This window comes from Dermacentor andersoni, chromosome 2, assembly GCF_023375885.2.
Source record: "Dermacentor andersoni chromosome 2, qqDerAnde1_hic_scaffold, whole genome shotgun sequence".
NCBI lineage: Eukaryota > Metazoa > Arthropoda > Arachnida > Ixodida > Ixodidae > Dermacentor > Dermacentor andersoni.
Window position 1 is genome coordinate 87,395,386 of NC_092815.1, and position 23,649 is coordinate 87,419,034.

General features: G+C 44.1%; 1 protein-coding gene across 3 annotated transcripts in view; it reads right to left on the reverse strand.

Moving 5' to 3' along the window:
* Window positions 1-23,649, reverse strand: part of bol (boule homolog, RNA binding protein) — an 84,435-nt gene that overhangs the window by 53,269 nt on the left and 7,517 nt on the right. For all 3 annotated transcript variants that reach the window (XM_050188560.3, XM_050188559.3, XM_050188561.3), the window contains exon 3: window positions 4,309-4,400. In XM_050188560.3, coding sequence (XP_050044517.1) covers window positions 4,309-4,400 — 92 coding nt within the window. The remainder of the gene's footprint in view (window positions 1-4,308; window positions 4,401-23,649) is intronic.

Consider the following 23,649-nt stretch of genomic DNA (forward strand, 5'->3'; position numbering starts at 1 on the left):
AGCAATGAATAAAGGGAAAATCAGACATCCACCCGATCGTAGCAATTGCTACAAAGGAAACCGAAACGGGTTCCTACGATCGGGTGGATGTCCGATTTTCCCTTTATTTATGAATGCATAGTTCGTGTTCAGTAACAACTTGCTTTTGTGTATATTGAAACACATGTTGCTTAACTGTTGCTTGTTCCTCGCAGTATTCACGACAGCACAAAGTCTTTTAAGCAGAGCGTGTTTGAGGTTCATGCACGCCTGCACAGGTGCACCTCAATACACGTGCTGATAGAGCACTACGCAGAATATGTGCATTTTGCTGCCCTCAGCATCGTGCGTCTGTGAGCCGACGCTTCATCCTGGAAGATGTGAAAGAAGCGGCTGCTTTGACTTAAGGAACGAATTCTTCCTACTGCAGGCGTATCTTATCTGTGTGCGCGAGAAGCGGAAGGAAGTCAAGTTTAGCGGATGCGCTGCAAGTCAGCAAGGCTCCACAGAACGTATGCCTACAGGCTGGTTCTATGCATGTACTGTTCTGCACCGTGCGCCTGCTATCGCAAAACTTTGGTTCCGTGATGCTTCACTTATCGTGGTAAGAGGGCAGCCGCAGTCAATTAATCTAAATGCGGAGTCAGAAATGACATTCTGCCTCCTCGCCGGCACGCTGTCGTAGTGATGCACGGCCACCCGAAGTTCGTTTCAATAAAGCACAACGATTCCTCAACCGAGAATGTGTTTGTACACATAAACTCCAAATTGCTCGCAAATGGGTCGGCGTGTCGTACGTGTCTCCAGTGCGTTCTTGCAGAGCAGTGAGAATGCGTACTTTCTTTTCATATTGACAGACGTCTAGCTCGCTAGACCGTCCGAGGGCCCCAGGAAGCCTAAGCAGAGAAAAACAAGTAGAAGGGAGCGATTAAGGGGAACTTTTTTTAAAAACATGCAAGAGCTGGGCAGTGGCCGGTACCTGCGGTTGATGAGAACAGTTCAGTTGGCTGGCCTTATAAGGCATGTTTATTTTCATAAAAGCCGGTAAAAGGAGCCGATTCGACCTCACGGCCCAATTTGCGAAGTTCATTATGAACTTCTTTTAACACGACTTCGGCAACGGTAATGCAATGAGACATCGCGATTGTTTAGTATTGCTGTGGAGAGTGCGCGTCCGAGCAGCCCGGTTGCGTGCAGCGCGGCGTGGTTTCCCGAGTAATGTAAACAAGAGAGGAGAGCTGGACTGATAGGCGGAGCAACGTTATGAGCAACGCCAACTTCCAGTTTCACTTAGCTTCACAAAGAGTGATGTCAGGGCCTCTTCAGAGTTTCCTTCCTCCATGGGTTACACCGAACTTTCGTCCATTTTGGTCTACCTTGACGACATTCTGGTTGGAAGTCACAGATGAAGAGCACAAAGAGCACTTTCACCTTCTATTTGCGCGACTGGATGAATACGGCCTGGTCCTAAAGCCCCAGAAATGCATTTTCTGAGTTGGAAGCCCAGGATTTTCTCGGCCATCGCATTTCACTCCAAGGCATCACGGGTATGGGCACTCGAGCACTTTCTCTCTCCAACCTCCTTCCGTAAGTTGCACGAGTTTCTGGGGGTCAAATTTTCACAGGCTCTTCGTACCCACCTGCTGCATTGAGACTGCAAAAAACCGCCTACCTTCCACTGGTACTCTGAACACGAACACTCTTTCCAGGAAGCCATAATACGGTTGGTGACTGCAGTGTTGCTGATTCACCCGTTGCCCGACGTGCCAAACTCTCCTTTCGTAGACGCGTCGACCACGGCAGTGGGTGCAGTACTGCAGCAGCATGATAGCATGATAGTAAAGGCTGGAGACCACTGGGCTCCTTCTCAAAGCACCTGAAACCTGCAGAAGCTCACTACAGCACTTTCGGGAGGGAGATGTTAGCCATCTATTGCACTGTCAAGCATTTCCGCTTTCTTGAAGGCTGTAGATTTTACATTCTGACTGACCACAAGCCAAGTTTTTAAGAACAACAGTTCTTCGTACTCGGAAAATGAGCTGCGGTAACTTTCCCTTATCTCTGGGACTGAAAATCGGGCAGCTGATGCACTGTCGTGGATCGGTGCTGCAACTGCTGGCCCTGTGGATTTCCAATTTCCAACTTCCGCCCAGCAAAAAACCCCGAGCTGCGACAATTGTGGGAAAAAGGCTCATTGCTGCAGCTTACGAAAGTGCTGCTTCCCTAGACAACAATATTGATCACGTGCGACACATTGCAGGCAGTTCCTCGCCTGTTCGTGCCCCATCAGTTTCGGCGGCCAATATTCTATTCACTGCACAGGCTAAGCCATTCCGGAATCAAAGCGACACAGAGGCTTATATCACAGACCTTTTCGTCTGGCCAGGGATCAACAAAGACGTTCGAAGCTGGGCAAGAAGTTGCCAAGCCTGTCAAGCTGTGAAAGCGATCCGGCACATGCGTTCAGCGGTGCAGCCGTTTCGACCAACAGAGAGCTGTTTCTATCATGTGCATTTAGACTTGGTGGGGCCTCTTCTGCCCTGCCAAGATTTCAGGCACCTCCTCATGTGTGTCTACCGGTATTCAACGTGGCATGAGGCAGCGCCTTTACAAAACATCATGGCCAAAACAGTGGCGGAAGCATTTGTTGCTACGACAGTGTCGCGGTACCGTTGCCCTTCGCAAATAACTACTGACCGAGGCCGACAATTCCAAAGCTTGCTTTTTTTTTCTGCCCTGGCAAGACTGCTCGGCATGCACCTGCATAATACCACGGCTTACCACCCACAGAGAAACAGCAAGGTCGAGCATCTCCACCAACAACTGAAGGCGTCACTGACCACCACGCTTGACAGACAGCAGTGGGTGGAAAGGCTACCCCAGTACTACTGGGGTTGCAAACAACAATCAAGGATGAGCTCAAGTCAGCACAGCCGAGATGCTCTATGGATCAGCGATCTGCATTCCAGGCCACTTTTTTGGCACCCAACAAGGCACTTCGCCAGCAGCTGCGCAGCACTTAGGCTACATTCCTGGCTCGACCAGCTTCGACCTACACCCCCAGTATCACCCGCGGGCAGCCTGTGTTTAGTTTCCTGACAATGGACACAACCACGCACGTCTTCCTGCGGCGCGATTCTATCAAGTCACCATGGACTCCCTCCTATGAAGGCCCCGTGGTTTCCTTTTCAGAGAAAACCTTGAAGAGTGATGTTCGTCGCAAAGAAGAGACAGTGTCATGCAACCGCATGAAACTAGCTTATCTTTTACATTACCTTTTCATTTCTTCCGCCATTCACCCCTATGCCTCCGGAATATTAGGGGGAGGAGCCCCTGTAGTGACCGTCCTCTATTTGTGTTTCTTGCTCCGCGGCAAACCAGTTTGCCTCGTTTGCTGTGTCTCCACATGGGGTCATTGCCCCCTGCTTGCCCAATGGGGGTGCCACCACAGCCACCTGGCAAACCTGCTTTTAGGCTACATTCACACTTGGGAAAGGCCAAAGCGGCTGGAAAATCTTTTACACGCATGTCCAAGATGTTCACATTTGTTTCGCCACTGCGGCGGAAACCACAGCCACTTTCACCCACATCCATCTAGTCTGCATACGTTTATCCTTGTGGTGGCGCTGTTCATCACACCATTTCAAGCGATATGTTTATTCATTGGCCCATCAGTTATTAAAAGCTATCAGTTTGCGCAACTGCACATGTCGTCTAACTTTCGTCTACCATCAAAGAGGTAGAAGGCATAGTTTTGATATTTTTACCTATGTGGTTTTTCCTAGAAATGGACAATGAACGGAATATGTTAAATTTTACAACCGGATGTTTACATGCTAGTGCAGCTTTCGGAACGGCTTTCTGCTCTGACATGGCGAAAAAATTGGTCTGTGACTGACCGGGTTCGCCGCCTGGTTTTCCACCTGTTTCACCACCTAGGCGAGTGGATTTCGTCAAGTTTTTGCCACTTCCGCCTGCTCCAAGATCAAAAGTGAACGTAGCCTTACGGTGGAATAAAGTCAGTCGACCCTCTGTTCTCAACCGGTCAAAACTTGTATTACTTGCCTCCGCTAAATTGAGCTCCCAATATACTCTTTTGCAACACTTGTGTACACTATTAATCAGGCTTTTTAACTGATATTGAACAGGACAAATGGGTTCATAAAATCAAAAGACAGCTTACAAAAGTACCTTTTACAGCATGTCATCACGAAGCAAGGCAAGCTTTTTTTCAGTAAAACACGTCCAGCTACTTGAACAAGTCATCATGTCAATCCAGCAACTTGTTGCAAATGTGAGCGTGCGGCTTCAGGCTGATTATGCACTTACCCTTTGGACACACCAGCTCTGTCGAGTATAATCTTTGCATTAGTCACGACTCCATAGCGCGAGAAGAGCTCATGGAGTTCAGATTCTGTGGTCTGCAAGTGAAAAAGCAAAAGCGGCAGTTACTACTGGTGTAAACTACACATTAGCTAAGTATAACAGTCCCACTCAGAGCAAACACGGATGTCTACCTAGTTGATATTTCCAAATTCCCCGAGTTTTCCAGGTTTTCCCCGATTGCTTCTGCAAAATTACCTGAGTGACACAGAGCTGTATCGTATGTCAAGACGGCCAGACACCATGTTGCCTGATGCTGTCACACTCTAGCAAGCATGTTAAAAGATTTAAAAAATGACTTAATCCTATTTGATTAGTAAGTAGGGTTTATTTTATTCGAAAAGAAAACAGAAGGCAGGGCTTACTAAAATGCACAGCAAATAAAATACCTTTAAAAAAAATGAAAAAGGTAAAGCCCATTACAAATCGAGTCAAACATCTTCAAATACGAATAAAAAGAGATGCATACGGAAGCAAATATTTTCGAATATGAGCTATTTCTATCAACTGATAGCAAGCTCAATGGTACGAGGCCTGAACTGTCACAAGTGGGTTTCTCTCTCAGCAGCTGGATAGTCAACCTCAACTGTCCCGACATACTCTCAGCTCGCACACAACACCTCAGCGCTGTGTTTCACTGCTTATTTTTTTAGAGTCTATTTTGGTTTGGATGAGAGACACCTGCATCTCGGCGTCAGTGAACACTGTTTTTTGAGCTCGAGCTCCTTCAAAGAAACGGTGGCACACTTCCTTTCCCGTTCATTCCTCAATGCATCGGTATTTTATATTCTTGCCTTCCTTCCGCAGGAAGGGATACTCTATAATGGATCACATCCATGTCATCAGGTAATCGAGAAATCCACAGAGTATAATCAGCCTCTCTATATGGCTTTCATAGATTACGAAAAGACATTTGATATACACGGCCACGTAAACGTGTACCAGAAGTGCCCGACAAGCAACATGCCATTTTTACATCAGAGTTTGCTGTTGTTGATTTCACCTGCATGAAGAACTTCCATGAACGAACTTTCTCAAAGCGAGCACCCACCCGGTGCCCTTTCACCATCATAACACATCCTAAGGCATGGTTGGAGACTGACATGCAAAACTATGTTCGAAAACTATGTCAAGTCCTGTTTGCAGTACAAAATAACCACACGCATTCAGCATAACCGAGCAAAATTGAGGCTCCCTGGCATTGTCAGTGTGATACTGGGGAACATCAGAAATCCATTTACACCTGAAACATTTCCTACCGACGCATAATGCATGCTGCGTCTTGGTTTGTTCAATGTGCCAAGAAAAGTGAGTTTGCAAGCTGACAAACTCAAGTTTAACTTAAAGTATTGCAAAACCTGATGCAACATTAATAAAATCTTAGAATTGGCCCAATTTGTAAAGTTTGCAGATATTTTGGGAGAGCCAGCAGCTATACAATTAAGATTGAGCAATTCATTAGAATGACCAGAATAAGTCGCAATGTAATGGCATAATAATCATTAATGCAGGCCTAGATACAGAGAGGAAGCCTTATTAGATTTCAAACACATAATTTGTCTGAAAAGCATGTTTGGTACACGGGAAAAAGAAGGTAACTAGATTGTTCTGGGCTACTTCAACTCCCAAAGACACTATCTCAGGTGCCAGCCCATCCAGCATAAACCATGTGTAACTTCTACTGCAAACAATACTATGAGGAGTGAATGCTGAAGAAGTCCCAATATATATATATATATATATATATATATATATATATATATATATATATATATAATGCAGATTTAACGCACCTGTTGGAACCCCTGTGAAACAAAGCTTTAGTGAAGCAGTTCAAGAAATGTTATGCCACCAACAGCAATGCATGTAATTCATCCTGTACAGCTTTGTAATCTTCTGTAATGTTCATCCACAACTTGAAGAAGCCATTGCAGCACAAAGGACACAAGACAAACAACAGAAGGCCAGACACCACAGGCATAAACTAGCACCCATGGTGTCCAGTCTTCTGTGCTCTGTGTCTTCTTTCATTTGCAGTGGAGTGACTTCAAGTTTTCAACCAACTAGCTCAAGAACAAGTTATTTTGAAAGGCAACAACCTTAACGTAACGCAATTTATATTTATGCACTACTACACAACTCACGACCTATGCCAAAATGTAAACACCAAATGAGGCAGATGTACAGTGCGAGACGACAAAACGATGGTGATGGAAGGACCATGACATCAGGACAAACGGTAGCATGAACACGACAGTACAATGAAAACTACATGAAGATGACAAAATGATGATCACATGATAATGATGGAATAACAACTACAGTATGACGACGATGGGATGATGAAGGCACTGACAATAAAACAACCATAATAGCATGATAACGCAACAATGACGACGGTACGAAGGAACGACCATGACAGTATTACTATGATGGTATGCCCATAAATGCATGACGATGACCGTATAATGACAATGGGATATGGATAGTGAAATTATGACAACAGAACGACCATGAATACATGACAATGCTGTCATAACAACAATGGCATGATGATGACAGAATGACAACATCAGCGTGACAATAAGATGTCAACACTGGAATAAGTATGACAGAATCTAGACAACGGAACAACCATGACAGCATGATACCGACGGCGTGATGACAATAAAATGACGCTGTAATGACGATGGCGTGACGAAAGCAGCACGACTACAATGAAGGACTGACAGCATGACCACGAATGCATGACGACGACGAAATAATGAACCATGGCATGATGACGACCAGGGGCATCGCCAGGGTAGCGGGGCTTATGGGGCTTCCGCCCCGCCGCCAAATTTTTTCGTGCTGTTCATGCAGTGCCAACTAAAACCGCGGCGCCGGTAATCATTCTGAATTTTGGCTAGAATACGCTTTTCACGCTCAAAAAAAGCACTTCAGCGTGCACACTGCGAACTAGGGCAGGATTTCGCGGCAACGCCCATGCACCGGGAGTCGCATAATGCAAGGAGCCCAGTCCGAGCACAAAGCTCTAAGGGCGTTTTGATGGCGAGCGTGCTCATGGTGGCACCTTGCAGATGCCACGAAATCTACAGTGCGCACGGATTTCAATTCTGAAACTTTATGGGTATAAAGTTCTCAAATTTTAGATGTGAAAGGTGCATTGACATTTCCAAAGCTGTGCTTTAGATTTTCAATTCCGGAACTTTGTGGGTTTAATGTTGTTAAACATTTAATGCCAAAGGTGCACTGACTTTAAGTTGTACATCGGACCATACAACAAGACAAGCCAAATGCACGAACTACCAGACAAGTTGACAAAGCATGCAGCAAGGTCCGATGAGACCAAGCGGTTCATTTTTGCCATCATGTCAGAGAAAAGAATATCAACACCTTTTTTTTTTCACCACCGCCAGAGCATCCATATCAAGACACTAAAGCCAGCAAAGTTAACTACGTTCTTATATATTTTTCTACTTTGTCTTTTATTCGCAAGGACACATTGAGCCTCTTCAATATTTTTGTTCTTGCTACCCACGGGCTACTGGAGCCAGCCTGAGTACATGTGTTTTTCTCGTGCTGCTCCGACCACTGCGCGGCACACTTCGATGCGCGTTCGTTGTTCTCTGAATGAGTGGATTTTAGCCTGGGAGAGTTTTGGACGCTTTCTGGCTAGCAGACGAGAAAAAGAAACAGTGGTCGCTCGCCGCCATCACTGCGTGGACTTGACGGATTGCAACGCGTTTGCTTGAGTGCAATCTTTCCAGAAAATTGCTTCAGCGGTGTAAGATACCGAGCATTATGCGTATGGTTCTCTGTAGACCACCAAGCGTCTCATGTTTTCTTTGATATTCCTTCAGTAGTGACATTAGGTGCCCAAAGTAGGCATTCGATTGTGGCCAACATGCTTTCCTTTCCATTTTTTTCTCATTTCAATGCCCCCTCCCCTCCAAAAAAGAAAAAAAAAAACACCTTTTGTGGCTAAGTGAATTGCTGCATGGTGAAAGTTATATTTTGTTACAGTGAAACCTCGCTAAACCATAGTTGGCCGGAGCTCGCAAAAAGTATGTACTAAATGGTAGTACTGCTTAAACGAAATAGCATGAGATCGCCCACTTACCTGTCAAAAACGGAACTCAGAGAGAGTGCGATGAAAGGGGGAAAAAACATGCAGTATTTATTCACTTAAAATTCACTTTTTTTTGCCCTTTAGCAAGCTGTACCTTTGCATTTGTATGCATTGTATCTTTGCATTTCTAATGTACAAGGGCGAGTCCAATGAAAGTGAGCCAACCAAAGCCGCGCAATAATGTTTCGGTTCATTATGTGCGAGGCATCTGCGTAGCACACAGGCATATCTTATTTACAAAAGTGACATGCAGGTGTGAGGATAAATGTTCTTTAATGCTCTCATACACTGGGTTGAACATGGTTGAGTGACATAATCGATGCTCCACAAGTTGAACAGCGTGGTGTCGTGAGGTTTTTGACAGCTGAAAGTGTTTCCCAAAAAGAAATTAGTCGCCGTGCGGCTGCCATGTATATTGAACATTGCATTTCATTGGCCACTGAGAAGCGTTGCAGGAAACTGTTCAAAGAAGGACACCTCAAGACCGGGCCAAAGCCACCGTGCAATCACCCCCAATGCAATCGCAAAGGTTAATGAGCTGATTAGACAAGAATTAGACAAGACAAGAAAAAAGATGAACTAGCAGAGCACGTGAATATCAGTCACGGTTCGCTTCAGACGATAATTGAACATCTCTGTTATCGGCTCTTGTGTGTGCAATGACTGCCCAAGATTTTGAGCCACCACCAGAAGATGTAGAAGTTCGGTGCTGCCTTGACTCATCTGATCCGGTATCACAATGAGGGTGACAATTTGCCTGCAATTGTGACTGGGGACGAATCATGGTGCCACTACTACGAGCCTGAATCACAACGACCAAGCTTACAGCGGAGACATTCGAATCTACCACCCCCAAAGAAAGCAAAGATAGAAATTTCCGCTGGAAAAGTGTTGCTGACTTTTTTTCATCGTCAGGGGCCATTTTTCGTCGTCAGGGTTCGAAAGATACGCAAAGCTCTTTGGAGACTTTCTGTAAATCAAAGGAAAATGCATCTACGGTTCGTCTGCAATACGATTCCTTGCTGATAGACAATGTGCGCTATGTGCTGAATGAATCAGGCGATTCAATGATTAAAACCAAAAAGCAAACCTCTACAGCACATGAAACTTGACTGCATTCCGATACTAATTTCTCGCTAGTGAACGTTAATGCAGGCAGTCTTCTTGACAAAATTCAAGACTTTCATCACTTCGTTGCATTTTATCATCCCTCTGATTTGCGTGACTGTAACGTGGCTTGGTGAACACATCTTAGATTCTGAAATTTTACCACCAGGTTACAGCGTCCTCAGGAAAGATAGAAGTGGCCGATGCAGTGGCGGTGTGGCACTCTTTGTAAACCAAGACATTGAGTTTACAGTATGGACGACCGCACGCCAAGTTTCATCCTAGACGCCAGCGCTCGTTTCTCCTCTGGCGGAACGATTTCATCTCCAACGGGTGTAGGTTTCCGCCGCCGCTTCCCATAGCGGTCGCGCCCGCTTTCAGTTCGCGCTGCGCACGAAATGTCTCTTGTTTGCGACGGCGCCTCTTCGGATGACCGGAAATTATTATTGTGTTGTTAATTGTCACGACAGAAATGTAAACACGAAAGAGCTGATGCCACCAGCGAAATTCTGCCGATTCACAAGAAAATGGTACGAAATGGATTACTGCGGTGCGCCGAGCGAAGTAAACAACTGGCAAACGAAGCGAGCTCGTTCGTTGATCACTCCTGAGTGTAGGGTGGCTTTTATATGCAACCCTAATTACTTGGTACATAATCCTTTTATTCATATAAAAACTAAGTTGTCAACGAGCGCTTGTCCTGTCTTCTTTCTCGTGTTTTGTTTGTGTGTGTGCTGCCCAAGAATGGAAACCACTTCTGTTGTATGCGCTAGCAGTGGCCGAAGTTCATGCGTGCCGAGAAATTGAATATGTGCACGCTGCATTGAACATGACCGGAGTTCATTCCCGCTTCACCACTGCACCAATCGATCGAGTTACTGGACAATACACGCCTGCGTCTTGGTCGCGTCGGCATTGCTGAAGCAGGAATGATTACTAATACTTTCAACTTCCGTCTCTTGAGCACTGTTAAAAAATGGCCAAGCTGTCTACATTGGTGCCTCTATTCCATATTGTAGGGGACGTACTAGTTAAAGTTGTGTGCGCATGTCGTACTTGTGCTATGCAGCGATATCTTTTGTTTATTTCCGCACACTGTCGATGGAAGTCCGTTGTCGCCGTCAGAGACAACACGGATTTGTAGCAAACATATTGGGATAAGCTGCAAAAATGACTTGAGCTGGTATGTGTCGTATGTATGTGCCGCATCGTATGTGCTGACGATATTTCCGGTGGCACATACAATGTCGTTTCCAATTACCTGCTCAGCGTCACTTACATAATTAAGCAGACGCTGCCCTTTCGCCGCATTGCAGCCATAAAAATAATCGTCAAGCGTACCGATCTTCTTAAAGACAAATAGAAGCGTGTACAGTCTGTTTCACACTTAGGGGAAAACTCGGAACGTATTGCATCGCGATCGGCAAGCAATGGAGTCGTGCGCCGGCAGCAGCTCGAGCAGGCGCAGACGCTCGAGGGGCGGAGTCGTGATCTGCGTCGTCTGCTCCGGCGGCGCGCGCTGGCCGCATTGTTGGGAAGCGTGCTACTGTCAGGCGCAGTGCACCGACTTCATCGGTACTGCGGGAACTGAGCTGATATTCTTTACTAAACGTTGTGCGTCGCCAAACTCTGAGCCTTCATTGGCGATAATGGAGTTCCACAAACTTCTTTTGATTTGACAGCATGCTTCGTTTGTTATTTCGAAAGGCCGGGGCACTGAGCACGTGCATGTATATTTCTTCACTGTGTGCTACTGTAATAAGCAGCGACAAGACACACCAAGATGTGCGCGCAACATGCATAGTCTTTGAATCGAAAGGAAAACGAAGCACTCAACAATGATAACTATGGGAGTCGAACACGATGAAACAAACGGATGCGATTAAAGGAATGTTTTAGGTTAAGACAATGAGCTGGAAGTGATTTTTCTCGACAATCATTCACTATACCAGACAGACCCTGCCCGCCGGCGGGGAATCGGACACGTCACGCTCGGAACTTCAGTTAGTATCTCATCATGCCCCCAGCGGCAGCGATCACAGCGCTCATCCTGGAAGGCAGTGAAGTGTAGAATGACTTGATCAGGGACGTGTTCATTCGCAGCACGTCTCAGTCGCTGACGATGGTGGATCAAAGCCTATCCTCGGGCGACTGATAGAGGGGATGGTGCGCCAGCGATACTTTCAACGAGCCCCAGACATTTTAAATGATGTTGGCACCCGGGGATTGAGGCGGCCACTCCAAGAGAGTGACTGCGCACTCTTCCAGCAGTTCTTGCACAACACGAGCAGTGTGAATCGGCGACCTATCGCATTAGAATATATAGTCGCCTTTCAGAAACGGGCCGTCAAGAATGTATGGAATCACTACGTCGTCTATGACTGCTCTGCAGCGATGAACTTACTTTCGAGGCGTATCAGTGGGCGTCGCACAACGCTTAATAAAGAATACCGGCTCATTTCACGCAGTAACGATGAGATCGGCGCCCTGCAACTGGCAGTAGAACGTTTCCTGACAATGCGGCCAGCGCGTGCCGCCGTAGCAGACGACGCCGTTCAAGATCCCGCCCCTCGAGCACCTGCGCGAGCTGCTGCCGCCGCCTGACTCAAGCGCTCGCCGCATCGCGATGCAATGCGCTCCGAGTTTTCCCCTAAGTGTGAAACAGACTGTACATCGCCCTTCGAATGAAATGTCCACGTGCACACAAGTAGGCACACACCGCGCGCGGCACGAAACGTGCCCAAACACGCGCAGTGCTGGAGGCAATCAAGGCGGTGCGAACGAAAGATGGGAGAGGGGTACCACCCGCTAATAGAATTTTGCTTCGAATGCGGCGCTCTCAACGCCGGCGCAGCAGCGCCGCTCTCAGTGCCGTTCTTGTCCATTGCCTGACGTTCCTAACTGCGAATCTGTATGGTGCAAAATAAGGCTTTGTGGATTCACTTTGGCTGTAGGGGCTGTTTATCGACCTCATGACACGGATCTTGGTGTCTTTTCTGATCTTACCGATTATATAACGAAACAAACTTAACTGTTGTAAAATGTTACTCGCTGGTGATTTAAACACCCCTGGCGTAGATTGGCCAATGCTATCTGCTAGTGGCCGTCACAAAGCCATTTGTGATTACTTGATTAACATGACTTTCTTTCGATCTGACGCAAATTGTGAATTCCGCAACCCGCGAAAGCTCAATTTTAGATCTTGTTTTCATAAATGAGCAACTTAGACAAAATGGTTACGATTGTAATATTGTTGAAGGCCTGTCGGACCATAAGGGGGTCATTGTTTATTTGAATTTAGCAACTATGCCTAAGCTTCCTCCACATCAGACAGTATTGAACTTTGAACGTGCTGATGACAACACCATAACTGAGTTACTCGCATGCTCTTTTGATGAGTTTTCGAGTTGCGTGAACCATTCCTCTGTTAATGTGTTAGTGAACCGTTTTTGCTAAATTGTCAATCAATGTATAACTGATTACATTCCAACCAAGTGTATAAAGCGCAATCCCAAGCACCCTTGGTACACACGTGAAATTATACACCTAATTCGTCGCATCAGGCATCTGCACAAGCAACCCTATGCAAACAATCCAATGAAAGCTTCAGTATTGTCCACACTTAAAAACAACTTAAAGCTATGTCAAATGCAAAAAGTTTCTATTTTAAAAACAAACCATCAAAGTTCTGGCGAACCATCAGTCCACCAAGTCAGAGCTATTCTTCATTCATTATTGCCAATCAACCATGCTCAGATAATCTTAGCATTACTGAAGCCTTTAATAATTACTTTAAATCAGTGTTCACCTGTGATGATGGTCGCACCCCCACGTTTTGCATCGCTCTTTCGTCATCACCTTTTCCTAGTATGGTAATCACTTCAGCTGGTGTGCATAATCTTATACTCAAGATCAATACTATGAAAAGTACTGGGCCATATAATATACCAGATATGTTTTCACAGCGATATTCTGAATGGAGCTCTCGGTACTTATCACCAATTTTTTCGAAATCTGTAGAATCATCCACTGTTCCAACTCTGGAAATGTGCTAAGGTTGTTTCCATTCACAAAGATGGTAATAAGCAGGAAATGTCTAACTACAGACCTATTTCTTTAATATCAACATCTTGCAAACTATTGGAACACATTATTCATAAATATATCATTGAGTACTTATCTGAACAATGTTCTTTCGCATGCTCAACATGGCTTCCGTTCCGGATTCTCGATGCTAACAGAACTTCTAGAATTCTCCCATGATATTCCATCCACACTTAACCTTAGAGGACAGCTTGATGCCATTTTTATTGATTACAGTAAAGCTTTTGACACAGTGTGTCATAAAAAGCTTCTCATTAAACTCAAGGCAATAATTCATGATTATAAACTACTAGGTTGGATACAGGACTACCTCAGTACAAGAACCCAGTTTGTTGCATTTAACCATGTTCACTTATCTCTTGTCAATGTTACATCCGATGTATCACAGGGGTCTGTCTTGGGTCCTTTGCTGTTTGTTGTCTACGTAAATGATGTCGTTGAAGTAACTGCGAGCACTTCTGTCAAAATAAGACTATATGCTGATGACTGCGTCCTTTATTCTACTATAAGTAGTAATCATGATCGGTTGGAGCTGAATGAAGTCTTCGCCCGTTTTTGCGAAGGGAGCAGAACATGGCAAATGTCACTTAATTTTAAGAAAACTGTATCAATAACTTTCTCGAATAAAAAACAACCATTACAATTTACATATTTTAATGAAGCGCACAAGCTTGCAAGCGTCCACACGTTCAAATACCTTGGTGTTACTTTCTCCCCTGATCTGAAATGGCATGCTCACATTAACTGTATAACCAACAAGGCGTTGAGAAAATTGGGTTTTCTTAAAAGAAACTTACAAGATGCAACTGAAGAATGTAAATTAACGCATACAGATCACTAATAAAGCCTCTACTTGAATACGCATCGGTAGTGTGGTCGCCACATCATTCCAAAGACAGACATGCTTCAGTCTATTCAGAAAAAGGCCATAAGGTTTATATATAATCGTTATGACCGCCATTTCTCACCCGACATCACATGCTAGTAAGCTGCTACTAAAGCCTCTGGCCCATAGACGTACTTGTGACCGTCTTGTTCTGCTACATAAAATTGCTCATGGGAAAACTTATGTCAATGCACCTATTGTTTTCACTAACCCTTCTTCTCAGCCCACCAGAAGAAGTCATCATCATAACATTGTTCCTTTGAATGCAACGATTGATTGTTTTAGGTTTTCCTTTTTTCCGCATACAAGTGCGATTTGGAATGGCCTTGAGGAGTCCTTGCGCGAGTTATCAAGTGATGTATTTGCCAACCTATTACCTAATTATGTTCATTAATCAACTAGCTCCTCCTGATATTGTTTTTTCTATTGTTTGTTTTCTTTTTGCCACTCAAATGTAGTCTTCAATTGATTGACATATGTATGCACTCACTCCTGCAATATCTTGCTATGCAAGATGGCAGTATATGTAAATAAAAATAATAAATAAATAAATAAATTACTGATCAAATTTGCTAAACCGAGAGAGACTATCAATCATTTCCGATATTGTGAAACGCCGGATCGGCTGCGTGCCGCAATCAAGAACAAACGACGTGGAAAATTGACGAATGGGCTCATCTTGCTCCACGACAATGCCAGTGTCCACGTCGCTGATGTGGTAAATACAAAACTGGCAAAGTTAAAGCGAAAAACGCTGCAACATCCGCCATACAGCCCGGACCTGTCGCTTTGCAACTTCCTCCTTTTGGGGCAATTGAAGAAACAGCTCAAGGGAACCATGATTCGTGTCAGAAGAAGATGATGATGATTGAAGTTTACTGGCGCAAGGGCACCTAAGGCCAAAGAGTGCGAGGACATGCGTTCTGATTTAGCAAGATTGTGAGTTTAGACTATGACCTAAAATGAAGGCTGTACAGAGGCCTACACGTAAGATATATCTGTAGATATCAGTTCATCAATTCTAAAATAATTACTAGGATTGTCCGAGTCCCTTGCTATACAATTCTTGCTTACGCAAGAAGTGCGAGAGCTCAGATATACTTTTGCGCATCAGATTGTACTCACCTGTGAGGCACAATCTGATGGTTAGTATGGAATGAGATGATGTCTAGAAAGTTAACTTGTGCAAGATAATTAGACTCTTTTTAAAGTTAGAAAGTGCATCCTCTGATAAGAACATCGAGGGAAGGGGGGGGGGGGGGGGGGTATATGGTGTGAGCAGAGTTCCCTAAAATGAGCCACTCGCTCTCGGTGAAGTTCAGGACATTGAAGGATTTGAGGGCACAGGCACCACTACCATTTACGTGAATGAGCACTTAACACGATAGAACAAGCAACTTCTTGGTGCTGCCCTTACGGGTAATAATACGTCTGGGTCAGCTCGGGTAAAATTTTGGCACGGAAAGATGAACAGACCAATGCCATTCGAATTGCAAACAAAGAAGATATCGCCCACATCAAATATCTTAGACGTCTTTGTGTTGGTCCAGCTTTTTCATTTATTCAGTATGATGCTCAACTCAGCCTCTTTCATTACTAAATCGTCCACACTAAAATCAAATGTTTGTTATTTACACCCATGTTTTTCCTTATTACACTTAAATGTCCGTAGCATGAGGAACAAACAAGATGAGCTGGACATCTGGCTAAAGTCCCTGCAAGTTATTTTGATGCATTCATGTTCACAGAAACATGGTTAAGCAAAGATGAGCCTTCCCCTAGTTTTACTGATTACATGCTGATACGATTAGACAGAACTGGTAGAGGTGGTGGCCTGATTATTTATCTACAACGAAAGTATGCATATCATATTGTTGATGAGTGCACAGTTATGAATAGGGATATAGAGTGCCTAACGGTGGAAACCAGCACGTCTTTAATTGCTGACCTGTACAGACCACCGACTGGATACAAGCGGCATTTCCTACAGCATTTAGAAAATGTAATAATCTATTGTATTAATACTAATAAGCAGTTATTTCTCTTGGGAGATGTAAACATCGACATGTTGGCCGACGACTCTTCGGCGCGCGCCTTGATGAATCTCTTATCCTCTTATGGGTGCGAAAATGCTATTTCTATGCCAACCCGAATTACTTCACAAAGTTCTACTTCTATAGATATATGTGTTTCAAACCTGAATGCATCAGATTTCAAAGCAGGAGCATTATCATGCAACATCAGTGACCATCTGCCTATGTTCTTAGCCACACAACACACCCTAACCACGAACTATAAACGCAGCAGGCTTGAACATAGGGTGGTGAATGACTCCTCCTTAAGCTATTTTCATTCTTTATTTGAGCGGGCTGACTGGTCAAATGTGTACTTACAGCAGGATGCAAATTCTGTGTAAGAGGCTTTTCTTCGGGTCTTTCTTAGTTGCTACAATGATGCATTTCCACTGAGAGAGTATTAAAAATGCAATCGGAAAATGAAAAAGCCCTGTATTGACACCGCCTTACTAAAACGCATCAAGAAGAAAAATAATATGTTCCACAAATTCATAGAATGCAAAGACGGTGACTTGGTCAAAGAATTAAAACAATATAGCAATAAATTAAACGCTGATATCAAGAAAGCCAAACTTGCATATTATGAAGCAATGTTTGCTAGGATAAGAACGGATCCGGCAAATATCTGGAGGCAGGTAAATTACCTTACTGGCAGAAACCTATCACCGGTTAAGGCTGACCAAATAGTAATCAATGACTATAGGAGGCAAGACGCTAGCAGATGAAATTAACGAGTATTTCATTAATACAGCCGTACCCCAGCCGTACTGGCCTCCTCGTCGAGTAAATTCATTCGTTTTGGATGCCGTTACCAAAACAGAAAATAATGTCGCAAGTGGGTATGATGAAATTAAAGTTGAACCTGTAAAGCGAGTGTCATTAATTATCAGCCCTGTCCTAGCCTATCTCATTAATCTCACGTTTTCTACTGGAGTCTTCCCAGATAAACTAAAACTGGCCAAAGTAATTCCAATACACAAAAGAGGTAGAACTGATGATATTACGAATTACCGGCCAATCTCGGTGCTACCGATGTTTTCAAAGATTTACGAATTGTCAATCAATAACCGGCTGTCAAAATATCTAACCAAGTATCATATAATATCACCCTCGCAGTGTGGTTTTCAGAAAAATAAGACAACTCAGGACACTCTTCTTGCCGTCAAGCAGCAAATAATCAGAAATTTTGAAGATCAGCTCTTCACCTTAGGAATATTTCTTGATCTGCGCAAAGCTTTTGATTCTGTTGACCACGAAATCTTGGCTATAATATTAGATTGCTATGGAATTCGAGGTATCACATCGGACCTTATCAAGAGCTACTTATCGTTTCGGCGTCAGTTTGTTAAAATAGACTGTACTTCAATACAGCTTGACATTAAACTAGGTGCCCCGCAAGGTTCGATATTAGGCCCATTACTTTTCCTCTTATATGTGAATGACATTACGGAACTACAATGAACACCCACAATAACCATGTTTGCAGACACTAGTTTATTCTTTACAGGTAGAACACTGCATGACATTGAACAATCGGCCAATCTGTATTTAAATGATTTATCCACATGGTTGCAACAAAGCAAACTTCAGTTGAATACAGTAAACACAAAGTACATGATATTTAGGCCAATCAACAAGCATAAAAAAATGATTAACTTACAGCAAAGAGGACATAACTTAGAACAAGTAAGTGTGCAAAAGTTGCTTGGGGTATGGTTTAGTGAAGAGTTGTCTTGGACCACTCAAGTCAATCATCTGCTCTCCGAACTCGCGAAGTCTGTTGGATGTATTAGAAAAATAGCTCCTCTTCTACCTTTTTGGCTAAAGCAATCACTATATTACTCCCTGTTCTATTCTAAACTTTTGTATGGCATTCTGGTCTGGGGAACAACGACAAAAGGGAACTATGATAGACTACAACTGCTGCAAAAACATGTCCTCAAGATTTTTGTGAACCACACCAGCCCTATTAGATTGTTGCCGACGCAACCACTTTTTCCCAGATTTGATGTTTTACCTGCAAATAAAGTCTATTTATGGATACTGGCACAGCGAATATATGAAAAGAAACTTCACAGTATTTACACACCTGTCTTGGCGCAATGTCATATCCGTAACCCAAAAAGCAGAAATAAAAAAGTCGGAACAAATTATGCACAACAATATCTGGAATATCAGGTAATAGACATGTTAAATAACTGTGCTATTTTGGATTTCTGCCTACCCAGAAAAACGTTTAAATGTGAACTGCGGGCAATTTTGTTTTCCGTTGAAATTGTTAAGTAACAATGATAAACGTAAATTTCCGTTTCAATTGACTTCCTTTTACATGTTTTTGTGATGTGAGCGAATCTTCAATGTGATCTTAAATAAAACTGTACATAGTGCTTAAGTACAGCCATATTGTATAGGATGTATGCGTATACTATTTGTAACGCAGCTTCTCTTTTTTGTACCAGCTCTCTGCTGTAGACTGCTCCTTTTGTTACGGGGGCAGAGACCTCGTCAGGCAACCATGCCTTTAGTCTCTGCCACCCCCAGAATGATGCGATTTTCCTGCAAATAAAAACTGACTGACTGACTGAATTAGGACATGTAGGACGATTAGGTTCTCACCGCAACATGTGCACGTCGGTGGGTCAGTTGCAGTCAAGCGGTATTTGTGTGTGCCATAAGTGTGTCCTATTCTGAGTCGGGCGAGGGTGACTTCGGTGTGCCTCTTAAGCTTCACTGGGAAAGATTTGGTTAACTGCGGTTTAAGCAGGTGCAGCTTGTTTTCAACTTTCTTGTACCATTCAGCTTGCCAATGATTACAGAGCGCCTTTCGTACCGCAGGTTTTATATCTACACCAGCTTACCAGCATCCCGATGAGCCGCTTGTCCGGCATTTTTGTTCAGCATTTCGTTGCCTGCAACCCCAGAGTGGCCTGGCACCCAGCATCCAACAAGAGCAAGGTTTTCTTTATACGCTATGTGAATGTGTTTAAGGAGCTGGTTTAATACAGAGTTTCGACTTGCTTTGCCACAGGACAGGGCTGTGAGAACACTTAAGGAATCTGTGTTATATTATAGACTTTAGTATCTTGTGCTGTACTATGTACTCAACAGTGATCGGAATACCGAATGCTTCCGCTGTAAAGATGCTGCTATGGTTATGCAAGGTGTTAGAGTTGGAGGAGTTTGGGCCATGGGCTGCCCATGATACAGAAGTTGCAGACTTTGAAGCATCAGTGAAAAATGCCATAGATCTATACTTGTCTTCAAGGGCCAAAAAATGTTGCTGGATGAGGGCACTTGGACAACTCTTTTCGTTAAGATCTGTAAAGGACAAGCCACAGGTGACTGTACATTGCTCCCAAGGTAGGATGGGTTCAGCGTAGTCGCTTTCCTGCAGATCTGTGAAAACTACTACGAGTTTTTCTGCAACAGATTTTACTGCTAACGGGAATGGAAGAGCGTGTGAAGGCCTGTTAAAATACAACTGATATGTGGACTGACCACTTATGATTGCTTTGCATGGATGTTGTTTTAGCGACATGGTTCTTATTGCACAGGTGACTCCAAGATATGTACACTGATAATCCAGTGGCCACTGATCCTACTCCGCATAGAGACTTTGGACAGGGCTCATATGAAAGGCACCAAGTGCTAGGCTGATACCTAAGTGATAGACAGTGTCGAGTAGCTTAAGTGTTGTCTTTGAAGCTGACTGGTAAACAATACATCCATAGTCTATGCGTGACAACACAAGGCTTTTAAAAAGAGATAGGAGGCAATACCTGTCTGTTCCCCACGACTGGCGAGATAAAATCTTTAAAAGGTTCATAGTTTTAAGACATTTCAGCTTCAACTGTTTTATATGCTGCATGAAGGTTAGCTTAGTATAGAAGATTACACCCAGAAATTTGTGTTCTTTTCTATTTACCATTTTCTATTTTATTTATCTCTATTTCTATTGACCCTTTCATCGAAATGCAAGGGTCAGGACATACCCCTCTTTGTCTGGAAAACAGCACACAGGTAGTCTTTTCTGCACTGAATCTAAACCAGTTTTCGACCGCCCATTTCGCGAGCCGATTAACACTTAACTGTATCTGGCGTTCACATATGGACAGGTTGCAAGATTTAAAGCTGATTTGGATGTCGTCCACATAGACAGAATAAGATAACATGGATGGTATATACAAAGCGGAGGGAGTTCATTTTAATTATAAAAAGTGTGCAACTTGGCACTCCTTCCTGTGGTACACCGTTTTCTTGAACAAAAGCGCGTGATAGTACACTGCCAATTCTTACGCGGACTTCCTTTCAGATAGGTAATTTTGCAAAATGTTAAGCATACTACCACAAATTCCATAGGACGACAGGTCTTGCACAATACCATATCACCAGGCAGTATCATATGCCTTCTCAAGATCAAAGAATACAGATAGACAGTATTGGCTGTGTACAAATGCATCGCGTATATACGACTCAAGGAGAATCAGATTATCAGTTGTAGACCTCGCTTTTGGAAGCCAGATTGGCGAGGGTCCAATATACCATTATATTCCAAAAGGTAAACAAGGCAACGGTTAATCATTTTTTCAAATACCTTGAGTAAACAGCTAGTGAGGAAAATTGGTCTGTAACTGTTAAAGGGACCCTGAAATGATTTTGGCGATTTTCTACAAACGTACTGAGTCGTTAGAGTAGTTCCTTCTGATCATTAATTGACACATCTAAGTGCTCTGCGTAAAGCGTGTAATTTATTATAAGGTTTTAAAAATGCACATCGCTGTCGATCGCAGCGCACTGCTCGGCGGAATTTTAAGCCGCCCCTACCCATATGATGCAAATAACCCATATGACGTCACGTGGGCGAGCTATCTGATTGGCTGACCAGGGCGCGTGATCGATAATTTCTCCAACTTTATGGTAAACAAATGATCTTCGTAATAGTTGGAATGTTAGTTAATTTGTTTTTATATAGAGAAAGTAGCAGAAAGAGAATGCACAAGAACAATTTTTCAGTACACTTAAGCACTTCCGGCACACAGCAAGTGTCGTCTGCTTGTGTTACAACGTACTCCATTTTGACGAGAGCTCCGCGGTCAGAGCACTATGATTCGACTTTGTTGCCTTGTGGACTGCAAACGTAGTGACTGGCAATATGTCAAGCTGCGACATCGCGTCCCTCTGCAGGGCAGCGTACGAGCGAACTGGCTGCTGCGCATCGGACTGCCGCTATCCGATCGGCGCCAGGATTTGCGCGTTTGTGGCCGTCACTTTACACCGGAAGATTACTAACGCACTAGCGTTTCGAGAGTCCCATATTAGGGCAAACGTAAGCGTAAGGTATATAGCGCAAGGGGACAGGGTCTGGCCGCTTGACTGTGCCGTAACGGGATGAGCCGAGATGAGCAGAAGGGCAAATGTGAATGGTCTGCACGGTGCAGCCACCTGGTGGCATAGAGCTCAACCATCTCCTGTGGCGTTGACAAACGCCTGCCCTGAGTCAAAAGGGATCAGGACCACTTACTTACTTACTTACTTACTAACCATACACAGTAGCAGCAACGAAGCGTATTCTTTTTTGCTGCTGGTGCGTATTTTTCGCAGGAGTGTAATCATCAACACATTGTTTTTATAAATGTTTAAAATGTTTTACACTTGGTTAGAGCAATATTAGCGCTGTGTTTGGCTGGTTAAGCGCTGCGCCAACAAGTGTCTGGACCGTGCAGACCGATCAGGCCGCTCACGTACGTCTGCGCCAAAGTTCCTTCATCAGCTTGAGTTTATGCCTCCAGTCATTTGCCGATATGACCAGCTTGCCTGTGGCTAACGGAATACCAGACACGTTCGGCGCTACGACAGAATTCTCGCAACGCACGCTGCTTCGATAGCTCTCGCTTGGGGTCGACAGCCAAGCGGCTAGCGGAGAGGTTTCGCGCGGGCGGGGGCGGGCTTCAAAACAACCGGAAGTGGACGATGTGACGTCGCATCGTGACGCAGGACCAGTGAAGGCGGAGCTTAGCCCCGCTCGCTCGGCGGACGAGTTGAGGAGGAAAAGCATGGCTGGGGAGGAGGGTAACTTCTAATCGCTTGTAGCTCCATTAATACGTAACGCTTCACTTAAATTGTGGTGCGAATGTTCTACTTAAGCTGTACCCTATGCGTCTACAAAATTTGTCCGAACCGTTTCAGGGGCCCTTTAACTAAGGAAGGGTCTTTGCAGTGTTTCAGTATTGGCAGGACTATTGCCTCCTTCCAACATGAGGGTATGTGACCCGTTGCAAAAATATTGTAAAGACCTAAGATACAGTTTAGGGTCTCACCAGGCAGATTGTTGATTATTTGATATGTTATTGTGTCAGAGCCTGGAGCCGAGCTGCCAGAAGAGCCTAGGGCAAGCTTGAGTTCATGGAATGTTAGTGGTTTGTTGTATCCTTCTGATGACTTGTTTGGATGCAGAGGAATATTTTCAGCTATTCTTTTATGGTGCAAGAACTTTTCGGAATAATTTTCCGAACTTGATACTCTCTCAAAGTGCTCACCAAGAGTGTTTGCTTGATGTTCTATTGTATCACCAGAGCCAGTGATGAGAGGAAAAGGATTTAGACGTTGTCCTTTTAGTTTACGTACCGTGTTATATACTTTGCTAACATCCGTGTATGAGTTTATTGAGGATATGTAGTGCGTCCAGCTTTCTTTTTTGGATATTCGGCAGATACGGCGGCCATTTGCTTTGCACCGCTTAAAATTTATTAGACTTTCTGTCGTTGGGTGGCGTAAAAATCTGCTCCATCCTTTGTTCTGGCGTTTCTTTGCAATTTCACAGCCTTTTATCCACCACAGTTTTGGTTTGACCTTATCTGTGCAGTACTGAGGTATGCAGTTTCGAGCAGAACAGAGGATGTGTTCAGTGATGTAGCTGGCCAGTTCTTCTACACCTAGGTGGTCCACATCTTCCAGGTACAGTTTATATATGTTTCTAAATTTTG